We start from the raw sequence: 12,074 nt of genomic DNA, 5'->3' as shown, positions 1-12,074 counted from the left end.
AAACTAATTTGCTAAATGTAAAAGCAAGAGCCTACCAGATTTGCAGGTGCATTAAGGTAAAAACAGATTACTCTGGAGGGAGCGATTATTTTCCCTCTTCTCGCACATGGCATTATGAAATAACTTACCACACAAGATGCTTCATACTGTTTTCCCAACTTTGGCCGCAGAAATGCACTGAAAATATAAAAAAAACATGCTCATATGAGATAAGAAAGATGGTAAATGCAGGTTTTACTGTTAAATCTTCAATGCCAGATTGTATCTTTAACAAACAAAACATGCTTTATGTGACATTTCTGCATTTCGCTGCAGCTAATCCACAGGCCACCTCTCGTCTTTGGCCCACTTTCTATGTTAATTTGCTTTACAGGTGTGACATCATGTCATCTGCATGCGTCTCCATTCACAGTTAACACCTTGCAAAAAACAAACAACAACAAAAAAAAAAAAAAAAACCGCAGCTCCCCCCCCCCCCCCCCCTTGTTTAAAACATTCAATGAAACCAGTGGACTGACACTCGGTTACCATTGACGGGCTGAATCAGAATGAGGAAATAGATTTTGAAGCCTGCTCGGTAGAAACGTGTCAGCCAGGCGGCCACTTTGACTCGGCTGCTGTCAGATCCTTCATCCTTCCTGTTTTCGGCAACGGCAAACACCTGTTATCCATTTCCACCGAAGCACACACTAACCTGGTTTGCCTCCATAGGAAGGTCTGGATGGGGAACGGTATTCCTTTCCCGCACTCCGGCTCGTTCTCGTCCAGGCTTTTCCTCTTCACCATTTTGGCCGGACCTGCCCGCCCGCCCGCCTGTGTGCGACCACCACCGGGACGCGCGGCGGCTGCTGGCTCTGCCCAGGTGACCAGCGAGCTTCCCTCACGACATGATTGGGCTCGTCCTGCGTAAAATGGCTGCAAGTGTCTGTCGGCGGCAATATAGAGAAGGAGAGAGAGAGAGAGAGAGAGAGAGAGAGAGAGAGCGGGGGGTGGAGGGTGGGTGGGGGAGATGGAGATGGAGAGAGCGCTCTGATTTCAGCACCTCCCTCACCGGACAGCGACAGTTGATCGGTGTGCTAATTTATCGGCGGCGGAGCTTAAAGACGCAGTGTGCAGCTGGGCCAGATGTGCGGCTCGTCAACCCTCCGCTTCTGTGCATCACTGTAGGAGCAACAAACTGCTGGACACACACGTTGAACTGCATCCGGATGGTGCATTCACCGGAGGGATCATCCGCCATGAATATCAACAGGTTGCTTAATAACCCAGGTGGACAAGGTGGGGGCTGGAAAAGACTCCATAAGCAACGACACTTCCATTGAGGGAAGAAGTAAAAGTAACTGTAACAGATTGAAAATTTAAAAGCAAAACTACACAAGTATTCTCAGCAAAATGTACATGTGGTATTACAAATAATCATTCTGCAGAATGGCTCCTTGTGGTATCTATTTGAACTACTCTACATGTTACTAATGCATCATGTTTTATACGCTGATCATGTCAGATCTTGATTTGCAAAGTAAATATAACAACACAATGTTCTCATCTTAAATGTAGTGGATTAGAATTAGAAAGTTGCAGAGAAGGAAATACTCAAGTACCTCTAAATTGTACTTAAATACTGGTACTGGGTACTCCGGCGATTTCCTTTCCATAAAGTTGGAGGATCAACAAATAAGAACAAAGGCCGGTTGAAATCCAAGCAACAGAGGCCAAGATATTCTGACTTTTAGTCCCTTGTAGTGTGGGTCAAACTCCCAAATCACTTGGATCCTACAACTCCCATAGTGCAACTGGACAGCATCTTTCATGAGCAATGTTAAAGGAAAAGTTCAACATTTTGGGAAATAGTTTTATTAAGTTTCTTTCATACCTTGAGTTAGATGAGAAGAGACTACCGGAGGGCGGGTAAATTAGGCTACATGAAATTAGAAAAGAAGATTCGATTCTCGATGCTAGACAGAAAATGCAAGAGACCAGAGTGAACCAGTTTTTATTTTCTTTATTTCTGTTGTCGTCATCCTGTAGGAGCATTTGTCATCAGTACGTCTCAAACATCGGAAAGTGTGCACACATCTACATGGTCTTTTAAATACACTTACACAGGCAAAGAGGGGCTGAGGGAGGAGGGAGGCAAGAGTATAGGAAGCACAGAAAAACACTGGAGGGGTAACTGACATCGGGGGAGGAGGAGAGGGGGGGGGGCAGAGGAGTTTCACAATGGTGAGCAGAGTATGCTAGAACAGTTTTGTTTTTTTTTTGTTTTTTTTTAAATGAACTCTAACAGCTGCAAGTCGAGGGTTACTCCCACTCTTCATTTCTTCGTCGTTTCTTTCATTTCCTGCAAAGTTACTGGTTCAGTCACACTGAAGGGCCAGCTAGCTGCTCTTTCAATGGAATGTTTTCATATAAAGCTTCATACTTTCCACCTTTCAAACACACTTTGGGCACGTCGCCCGTCCGAACACCTTGTGTAACCCAGTGTCTGCAAAAGGAGAAAGGTCACAGGAGCATGAGGGGCCTTTTAAGGGATCTGAGTTTAAGATTGCTCCAAATAGATCTAATTTATTTATCATTTATTTGCCATGCCAGCATAACAGCATTGTTGCAGCCTAATAAAATCACAGAGCTAAAGTAAAACCAAACAAAAAGAGCAGCCCATTGGTTTGCAAAAAGAGAAGAAATAATCTATTGGAAAGCTAGCCTTTTAGCGCTTGACTCGACACAACTGCAATGGTTATCCACATTTAAATGCTAATAAGCCAGAGCAGCCACAGGGAACGTACAAAACTGGAACAACTTCCACTACAGTGACATATATATAAAAAGAAAATATAACAAGAGAACACAATTTGTCCAACAATTCAGCACATATCAGGAAATCATGAGATTAAAACCAACCAACGAACAAACAAAAATTCATGTCGTTCGACTTAAAATGTTACATTTTAGCAGACGTGCTCATCAGCCAGTCTTCTGCAGGTACAGTTACACGCCATGTTAAGTCTCCCACACTGTTGTATCTTTAAGACTAGCGTCTAGTATCTAGTAGCTGTATCTTGCATTCAGTACCACATAAATTCTGAATGGACATTATGTACGAGTTCACCTTAAAGTTTATCCCCATACAAGTGGAATGTGATGCTTTTCACACTAAAAATCGCTGTACAATCGAAAAACCGCCAAATGCCTTCTCAGACAAACACATCCACTCAAACTCCGCATTCAGCATCTAAAATAAGACAGAAAAGTCCATATTTGAGTGAACAAAAAATGAATGAAAAACAAATAAAGAGTGACCGGGCGTGTCCCTTTCAAGGGACTGAATGAAGAATAATCTTGGATTTCAGTTTTTAAAATCGCACTGGAAGGACTGGAGGGGTCGCCGACGGACGAGACAGTCAATCAACTACAACTGTAGAACCTGTGGGGTCAAGTGTGTGGGGGTCATGTTGCAGTGAAGGACCTTGGGAGAACACTGGATGCTTATGATTGAATGAGACTGATGGGAAGAGGAGCAATGGTGTGGATTTTGGAGGGTATCCGGAGCAGAGGCAGCCCGCTCATAAGCCCTGCTTGGCCAGGGCAGCGGTGACATCCTGGGCCAGCGTGGAGAGCTGGGGAGACTCCAGGACGTTGATGCTGCCGGAGGAGGACAGGCGAGGGGACGTGCCTCCCGTCTCGACCCCGGGGGAGTGGGTGACGACGATTTCTGCGCCGTGATCCACCCGAGCTTTAGCCGTTTCCCGGAAGGTCAGCTTGTGGCTCTCGATCTGGAGGGGGTGCGAAGAAAGAGTTTAAGTCGGCGGTGTTTTTCTTTTCTTTACTTTTACAGAAACTGGCAGCGACAGAGACTTTGTGTGCTTCTTTGTTTACCATAATATTCCCTCCTCCAGGAGTGTGGCTGGTGTTGCCCAGGGAGCCGACCTTGGCAAGGGCCTTATCTTTAAAGTCCAGCTTCACATTCTCAATGCGCACGTGACCTCCCCCTGGGAACAGAGAGGAAAGGCATTGAACCCACGGGGCATCACTCGCCTGCAGGCCAGCGCTTCTCCTGAGCAACACTCAGGAAGGACAAACAGCAGCTTTATCTAAATATCTAACTTCAGTCATCATATGTTGCACTGCGAGGCAAGACAAAGACAGGCTCGCTGTATCAAATGGTTTATTGAATATTTGTTACACACAAGAGTCAGTTTAAAGCAGACCTTTTTAGTTTGTTTTGAATTATTTCGTTATTTCAATGTGGTCTACAGACACAAATACACATAACAGAAAACAACTGGCTATACAGGCACCTGGTCTGTGGTGGATGTTGGACATGGAGCCACATTTGGCGGTGATGTGGCTCAGGTCGATCTTCTTGGTCTGGATTTGGACCTGTGGGCACATATCAACATATCTTTACCAGAAAAAGTGGAGTCTACAAAAAGTAGACAGACGCAGCGAGGAGGAAGCTGATATGAGGTTTTGTGGGGAAAGAAAAGTTATAAATCAGCCATGAGATGACACAACATGAATCTGGGGATTAAGTGAGTCGGCGTTCGTCCGCACAAGAGACACAGAGATGATGATGTCAGCTCCCTGGAGAGGGGTTAACATGAAAGCAGGCGGCAACAGACATCACACGAACACAGAACACAGGCACTACGTGACACTACAGGGAGCAGGTGCTTCAATTAAACTTTATTGTCCATGGGTGATATGAATTAGAGGAAGTACAAACACTGTTAAAATGACACGATGACGAACCTGCATGCTGTAAAGGGGTGTTTACATTCAGGATTTAAACGCCATGCTATGTTTTTGGTCGATAAAGATGACAACTTAACAACAAAATGTATAGATGTGTTCAAATGAGAGAAAGCTTTTTGAATGTGTGTGCGTGGATGTCACTCACGTTTCCCCCGCCCGCTGCGTGCTGGATTTTGTCCAGGGAGCCACATTTAGCCTGAATGTGGCTAAAGTCCAGTTTAACACTTGGAATCATGACCTGGAAATGAAAGAGTGACTTTTTTTTATGAAGACAAACAGCGAACTCCGAGGGCTTCTCAAACTGGATTGGGAGGGGGTGAGCTTAAAAATGGCCCACCTCCTCCTCCCCGCCCCAAAAATAATCCCATAAAAGTGTCCCAATTTTAAATCCACGACCTATCAATCTGTCGGCGCTCACTTTAGCGCTGGGGCATTTGAGTCGTAGCTGATCTCGACCACAGAGAGCAAACTGAAGCCGTTCATTGAGTTTTTATGCAGGGATAAAGGCATTTATCAGAGAGCAGAAGCTGCCCTTTTACTGCTGTAATCCACCGAGTCTTGAACTTGTCCCTGTTTTGAATAGAGTTGTTACAGCAGTCTGAAGCATATTAGAAAGAGTTTAATACCCAAGTGCGACATCCACTATATGTACATGTGCTAAAGACAATAAATACATGAAGGGCACAAACTAAAACTATCACTTTTAGGAGGGAACTTTACTTCTTGGTGGACAAAGAAGTAACATGGATGCACAGCACTTTGGAAATAAACCCTTCTTCGGCTTGACTCAAACGAACCGATGGCAGACAAACAGATGGGGAGACGAACACACAAAAGTAGCATGAGAGTCGAGCTCCAGCTGGAAAGAGAAAGAGAAAGCAAAGAGAAAGGCGTACATACATTGCCTCCTCTGGGCGAGTGCTTCAGATTATCCTTGGAGCCGCACTTTGATTGAACATGACTGAAGTCCAGCTTGTCGTTCAAAATTGCAACCTAAAACAAAATCGGGTTACAAAAAAAGAAAACACTATATGTGCCTCATGAAGATCAGCGGGGGAGAGAAGGCCACGTGTCCTTACATGCATTTACATTCACAGAGCTTCTCTTCTGTAATAACCTCACTGGCCAGTTTAAACCTTAGTAGACAAAGCCAAAAAAAAAACAACTGAATCTGTCTGAGTCATTTTTAGACTGCTTAAATCTACAAATGGAAAACAAACAAAGAAGTAATCAAATAAACAAACAGAGATACAGATATAAAGAACTATATTTAACCTAGCTGACGTGGTTTAATACAACCAATGAGAGTATTTCTGCCTGGTGCAGCAGTGTTGTCTTGCACAATAAAAAGAATTAAAAAATGCTTGCGCCAACGTGAACACAGAGGGAGGGTGAACAGAAAAGGGAAAGAGGTTCAGGGGAAAACACAGACACGAGCCCTGACAGCAAGCCTCTGTCTGCGGTCTGCACTGACGTGACCTGGATTCTCTCGACAGCTCTTCCTCTAACCTGCACACACTGTTCTCACCGTCCCATTTCAGCTTTTTCTTTTTTCTTGTTCCCCCCCCTACACTAACCTGGTCCCTCCTACAGCTGTTGCAGCACAGACAGCTGCAAGGTCAACCAATGACAATGCACCTGCACTAAACCCAATGACAGCCATTTTGATGATCGATTATCAATCATTTTTTCAAGCAAAAATCCTTCAAACTTCACTGGTCCAGCCTCTGTTAATATTCAATATTAATCAGAATATTTTGGTTTTGTTTTTTTGTTCAGACAAAACAAGCAACATGAACATGTCAGCTTTGGGAAAGTGTGATGGGCATTTTTCACCCTTTTTCTGCCATTTTATGGAATAAATGATTCATTCAAGTAATAGAGAAAACATATTAAATCATTACAATTGTTAGTGGCAGCCATATATTATACATGATACAACTGCTTTATTTAAATATCTAAATGTGTTAAAGCAATTTTCATATTTAACAGCATTTTAGTGCACATGTAATGTTTTTCTATACGTGAATACAGTATTATAAGACATTATATAATCATATGTACAAACATCAAGTCTTCAGTCTGACATTAGTGTATCACAGCAGCTGCTCCTCCAAGCCGTGCGTCACCCAGCTTCATTAAAAATTTCTGCCCCGATGTCACATTTCTCCCCAAAGAGGGAAGAAGAGCTGGCAAAATGACAATGAATCGCCTCGTCCTCCATACATCACTGGGGTTAATGAAAAGCCTCACCTCTGTAATACCCCGTGAAATATTAAGACTGTCTGTTGCCTCGGTTACGTGATTAAAAATTGGCTCTAAGTCTATTAGTCGAGCACACATCTGTTACACCCCACAGCTGGGCCACCTTGCAACTCTATCTAAAAATGTTATCACGCAATTCTCCTCAGTTCAAGACAGGCAGAGCGTTAAGTGTGGCTCTTTTTGGGGATCAGGTGACTGTTTAGTTGGAAACCTAAAAAACGAAAGAGGAGAAAGTGATGTGAGGTGATATATTTTCATTCTGTGTCCTTGATACAACTGTTTAATAAGTAATTCTGCCTGCTTGCAATTATTAATACTCAGAGCTGGAGGGGAAATCCTGCACAGCGATGATGAAAGCAGGTCCCCAGGGCAAATGATTGCGCAGGTTGACGGACTATTCTTCAGAGGAGAGCTGTGTTAAATCTGACACGTGATTTGTAGTGCAGCTGGTTTGCGTCCTCCTTCAACGGGGAGAAATTTGAGAAAGGTAATGAGAAGGAAGACAAAGGGGAAGTCAAGGGAAGAGTCTGGAGGCAGCTGATGACGGTTCATCCAGACTGACGGAGATGACGGCGGACAGGGAGAGGACAGTCAGAGGAAGTGACAGCAGGCGGTTTAGAGGCAGGTCAGACAGTGAGTGATAGTGAAGACGTGAGGAGGGATAATTCAGCATTTTACAACATTTCTACAACTCGGAGAGAGACAGAGAAGAAGAAGGAGAGTAAGAAAACCTCACATTTACAGATGTTCCTGTGTTCCGTCAAAATGAGTAAATAATCCCCCTTTTTTATGTTCCTATTTCTTGCATCATGTTAAACTTAATAAGTATTAGCCTTGCTTGATTTGCAGTAAATAGTGAGAGATGATATTAAGGAACAACTTACTATTTAGCCTTTTCAGCCAAATTAAATGTTTTTTATTTAAAGGTGTACAACATAACTTTGTGCTTTACTGCCTCCGTGTGGCAGAATTAGGTAACTGCATGACATGAAAGTCTGGAGGACTTCATCACCCAGACATCATTAAATATGATGTCTGTTAAATACATATCTATGTAAATCTATGTCTCTCTCCTGGGTGGGATTCCATCAACCACATTATGAACCGTTACCTGTCCGCCTTTCGGCTGGTGCCTCAGGTTGGAGGTGGACCCGATCTTGGACTTTACATTCTTCAGGTCAGGCAGGGGCTGATTGAGAACCTTCAGCTGCCGTTGGGCGGAGGACGGCGATTTAGGGGGTGTTCGGATCACCGCCACCTTCTTCTCCTGGAGGATGCTGAAGGACTTGGGGGTGTGGCTGCCGGGTGTGCGCGAGCCGGGGGTGCGGCAGGAGTAGCTCGGGGGTGTGCCGGGTGTGACGGCAGAGGACCCGGGGGTGGAGGCGCCGCTACGGACTGATCGGGAACGTGCCGAGTCTGTACCTTTTGAGAAGACGAGATATCACTGGATTACAATGATGAAGAGGAGACAGACGAAAGAACCCTTCCTGGAGACAGGATGAAGAGAAAGAGGAAGAAAGACAGATGGGGAAAAGAGAGAAAGACAAAAATAGAGACAAAAGCATTGGAGCAACAGATGGATTGGAGTGTATGATCCTTTATCTGGTTCTGATGATGATGATGATGATGATGATAAGGAAACATAACACTGATGGAGCTGTCAACGCTGCCCTGTTGGTTTCCACAAAACAAACAACGCAGGTCAAACAAGAATATTTGACAAGGAGCATGAGAGCACACAGGCAGCTTGTTGCTGGGATACTGGTGCAATGGACCAATAGGATTTCAGCCATCAACGTCCTGAATAAGAACAAGAAGTAGCAACCTGTTGTTATGAATCCCACCTGTTCCTCTGATAAGGTAACTGCAGGTTTGACGAAGCCAAATTTAACGCATTTTATTTGAATGAAATTTGTATTAAATTTGGGAACAAAACTAAATAAACAAGCTTGTAAAACCTCCTTTCTGAAAAACAAAGGTCCTTTAAGTGTAAATGGGCAGAAGACTTTTTGAGACCTGCAGGCACCCTTCAGAATAATGTGTGACTAAGATGAATGAATGTTTATCAATGGATGATTCTTTACAGGATGAAAGTCCTTATCTTGGAGTTTTAAAAGCAAACAAAACCAAAGTAAAAACACTTTCAATTAATAATCAGATGTCACATGTTGTTGAGGAGGGTGCAGTGGGTCTAACAGGAGCTACTAGGTGGTCTACCTGCCATACCAGGGGCTCTTCCAGACCTGCTGTCCGCTCTGGACTGGAACGCTTTGAGAGGGGAGAGGAAAAAAGGACAAGGAGGAAAAGGAAATGGGGGGCAGAGAAGAGCAGGGCAGGAGGCGAAGGTGGTAGGAGTTAAAGTTTAATAAAACGATTAAAAAGAAAGAGATTAAGGTGAGTCATTCGTTTAAGTGCAAGAGAGTAAAGAGGCTGGAAAAAGCTGGAAGGTTCTGTGTGACATGTGATTGTGTGTTTTCTTACAGGTTGGCCGGGAGGGGGTGCTGTTGTCTTCTTGCTCAGCAGCAGGGATGTGGCGTGTCAGAGATTTGGCAGGCCTGGGCAGGGACGACCTCTTCTCTGGGCTGCGGTACGCTCTCTCCTGAATGAACACACACACACTGAAGAGTCAATACCCGAGCTCAATCACATGGAACGTGCACGGGCATCGGTTCCAGCGACCTATCAACCCCTGTTGTCCTTTCATTTTACCTTCTCTGCCCATTTGTTTGGCAGAGGGGACGGGCGGGCACATGCAGAGGAGGGGCGAGCCTCTCTGAGCTCCGCCTCCACCAGAGGGCTCCGTTTAAGGCTACAGGCAGAGCCGGGCCGGGGGGGCGGGTGGTCGGATCCCCGGCGCTGAACCGCCATCTTTAACAGAACGGCCCTCGTGGGGCTCTGGACCGAGGCGGTGACAAAAGGCAGGAAAGCGTGCAGGATGAAAGGATGGTGTGCAGGCAGGAAGGTGACAAACAGGTGGAGAAATGAAGACGTGAGACAGGACGGAGAGGACATGACATGCATTCATGATGTAAAAGGAGAGACACACGACTTGCACCTGAGTACTTGTCTTGTTGTTTCACTATAAATTCATCTATTTTTAGTTGGTTGATGTAATTTATAAATCACGATACTGAATGATCAACACACACAAATGTGTGTGAGATGTTGTTACAGTAGAAGTACATGAATGGAAAGATGAAACTTTTAGACAGAGGTAGACGTGACTGAGAAAAATGAGCTGCTTAGAGGTGAAAGATGAACTTGTGAGAGCCCCTTTGCCTGTGTACTGCACAATCTCGTACTCGTATTTGATCTCTATACTCACAGATTTCCTCTGTCGAGACTGGCACATGGACAGAGGCAGGCATGCACGACAAAAAGAGAAATAAAAAGACACACATGCAACAAGCAGAAACGGAAAAAAGGAAGAAAACATCGAGTTTGTCATGCATACAACGAGCCCCATGATGCATGTTGTTATGTAGTGAAATAATAGACAAACTCATAGTACTTACAGTGGTCCTCTCCCTGGACTGGTGGGCCACACTGAGGGGCTGATGGCTTTCCATACCTGTAAAGAAAGAGTGCTGCTGTAATGATCTGTGTACACCAGCAGGGGGAGACATTTGCGAGTGTGAACTTTCACACACACATACATCACATAACGTCCTCTGAATAGACAGTCCAAACATAAACAATTGACACCATTATTGTTTTTGCATTGTTTTTGTTTTTGCTGCATTTGTGTTCCAACAGCAGACACATCCAGATACAGACAGAGATCAGCGAAACACCCTCCACACATGTGAAGCATCACATCACAACATTTTGGTCATTTTACATTCATACACCTTTTCACACCAGCTGATTAAACCCACGACCTTCACCATGCAGCCATTTCCAGCAAACATATACAAGTGACATTTAGCGATCAGAAAAAGAATGAAACCAGAGCAGCTATGTTCATACATTAAATCACAATTTATAATGGCATCTGTGAGCAGAAATAAACATGAATATGAGGCAAAGCAGGAGTAAATACTCAATTTTTGACAAGAATAAAATGAGAACAAAAATAAATAAAAGACAAAGCAGTTGAGCTCATAAAAAAAAGACCAAACATGATGTTTTAAATATGGTCAGCAGCACATGATGTTTGCCAGCTACATTGCACCTGCTTGATTCCTCAAAGAGCCATCAATAGAGAGAGAGCAAAGTCATCAAAACGTTATACCTGTTATTGTTTGTAGCAATGCAAAATCTACGTTGCTTCAGCTTTGATTGTTAAATTAAAAGAATCTGCATTCGTCAAGTCTTGTGGAAACTGGTTAGCAGCGTTTTCTCAATCTTTCAGTTATTTTTACGTATACGTTCAGTTCATATGAAGCCCATCTGTGTAGAGTGTACATTAAAATTGGGTTGCACTCTCTCTATCCACAGCACTGACTCCTGGTGTTCACCTGTGGCCTTGCGTCTAGCAGAGCCGTGAAGCAGAGCAGGCCTAGGATGTCTGGCCGCCGCTTTGGCTACACTCTTTCGAGATGGAGAACGACTTTGGAGGGCTGACAACTTATTCTGGTCAGCCCTCCTCACGCCTACTAGCAAAGAAGAGAGACAGGATTATACCAACATGCAAACCTCAGTTAAATGCACTGCAGAGAGGCAAATCTGTTCTTAAGTCAAGTTACGTAAGTATGAAAAGTGTTCATGGAAAAGTACAGTTGTTTCAAGCTAAACAATACTTCTTGAATGCAGAATTGGAACCTTTTTTCTTTTTCATGTCCTCTCTTGATGGATGGTGGCTGGGTACTTTGCGGAACACTTTACTCTCAGTGGGGCCTGGGCGGCCCCTTCCTCTGCCAGGGGCCCGTTTAGCGGGTCTGTCCACCACAGGTGTACTGGTAGGACTCTGGGTTCGAGGAAGGGCTTCGATTTGCTCAGTCATGATACTTTTGTCATCGTCTGCAGTGGAGAGGGATTAAAAGAAGACTAATTCTCCACATTCCTAGCGAGCTAGGAGCTAGCTTAGTACAAAAGTCATGTCAAGATATACT

At 44.2% G+C, this 12,074-nt stretch overlaps 2 protein-coding genes across 2 annotated transcripts in view; both read right to left on the bottom strand.

Annotated features, from left to right (window-relative positions):
- Positions 1 to 786, bottom strand: part of LOC139306702 (protein unc-80 homolog) — a 35,325-nt gene extending 34,539 nt beyond the window's left edge. The window contains exons 1-2 of the mRNA XM_070930649.1: positions 695 to 786; positions 129 to 177 (exon numbers count right to left, since the gene is read on the bottom strand). Coding sequence (XP_070786750.1) covers positions 129 to 177; positions 695 to 786 — 141 coding nt within the window. The remainder of the gene's footprint in view (positions 1 to 128; positions 178 to 694) is intronic.
- Positions 787 to 1,986: 1,200 nt separating this feature from the next.
- The window catches only part of LOC139306508 (microtubule-associated protein 2-like), a 32,275-nt gene continuing 22,187 nt past the window's right edge, over positions 1,987 to 12,074 (bottom strand). Inside the window, exons 6-18 of the mRNA XM_070930384.1 lie at positions 11,785 to 11,982; positions 11,481 to 11,618; positions 10,536 to 10,591; positions 10,346 to 10,363; positions 9,730 to 9,915; positions 9,502 to 9,619; positions 9,238 to 9,288; positions 8,132 to 8,442; positions 5,656 to 5,748; positions 4,901 to 4,993; positions 4,299 to 4,380; positions 3,877 to 3,989; positions 1,987 to 3,773 (exon numbers count right to left, since the gene is read on the bottom strand). Coding sequence (XP_070786485.1) covers positions 3,564 to 3,773; positions 3,877 to 3,989; positions 4,299 to 4,380; positions 4,901 to 4,993; positions 5,656 to 5,748; positions 8,132 to 8,442; positions 9,238 to 9,288; positions 9,502 to 9,619; positions 9,730 to 9,915; positions 10,346 to 10,363; positions 10,536 to 10,591; positions 11,481 to 11,618; positions 11,785 to 11,982 — 1,667 coding nt within the window. The 3' untranslated portion in view covers positions 1,987 to 3,563. The remainder of the gene's footprint in view (positions 3,774 to 3,876; positions 3,990 to 4,298; positions 4,381 to 4,900; positions 4,994 to 5,655; positions 5,749 to 8,131; positions 8,443 to 9,237; positions 9,289 to 9,501; positions 9,620 to 9,729; positions 9,916 to 10,345; positions 10,364 to 10,535; positions 10,592 to 11,480; positions 11,619 to 11,784; positions 11,983 to 12,074) is intronic.

This window comes from Enoplosus armatus, chromosome 24, assembly GCF_043641665.1.
Source record: "Enoplosus armatus isolate fEnoArm2 chromosome 24, fEnoArm2.hap1, whole genome shotgun sequence".
Taxonomy (NCBI): Eukaryota; Metazoa; Chordata; class Actinopteri; order Centrarchiformes; family Enoplosidae; genus Enoplosus; species Enoplosus armatus.
The sequence above is the reverse complement of the archived record's forward strand: the minus strand, read 5'-3'. Positions and strand labels throughout refer to the sequence as shown.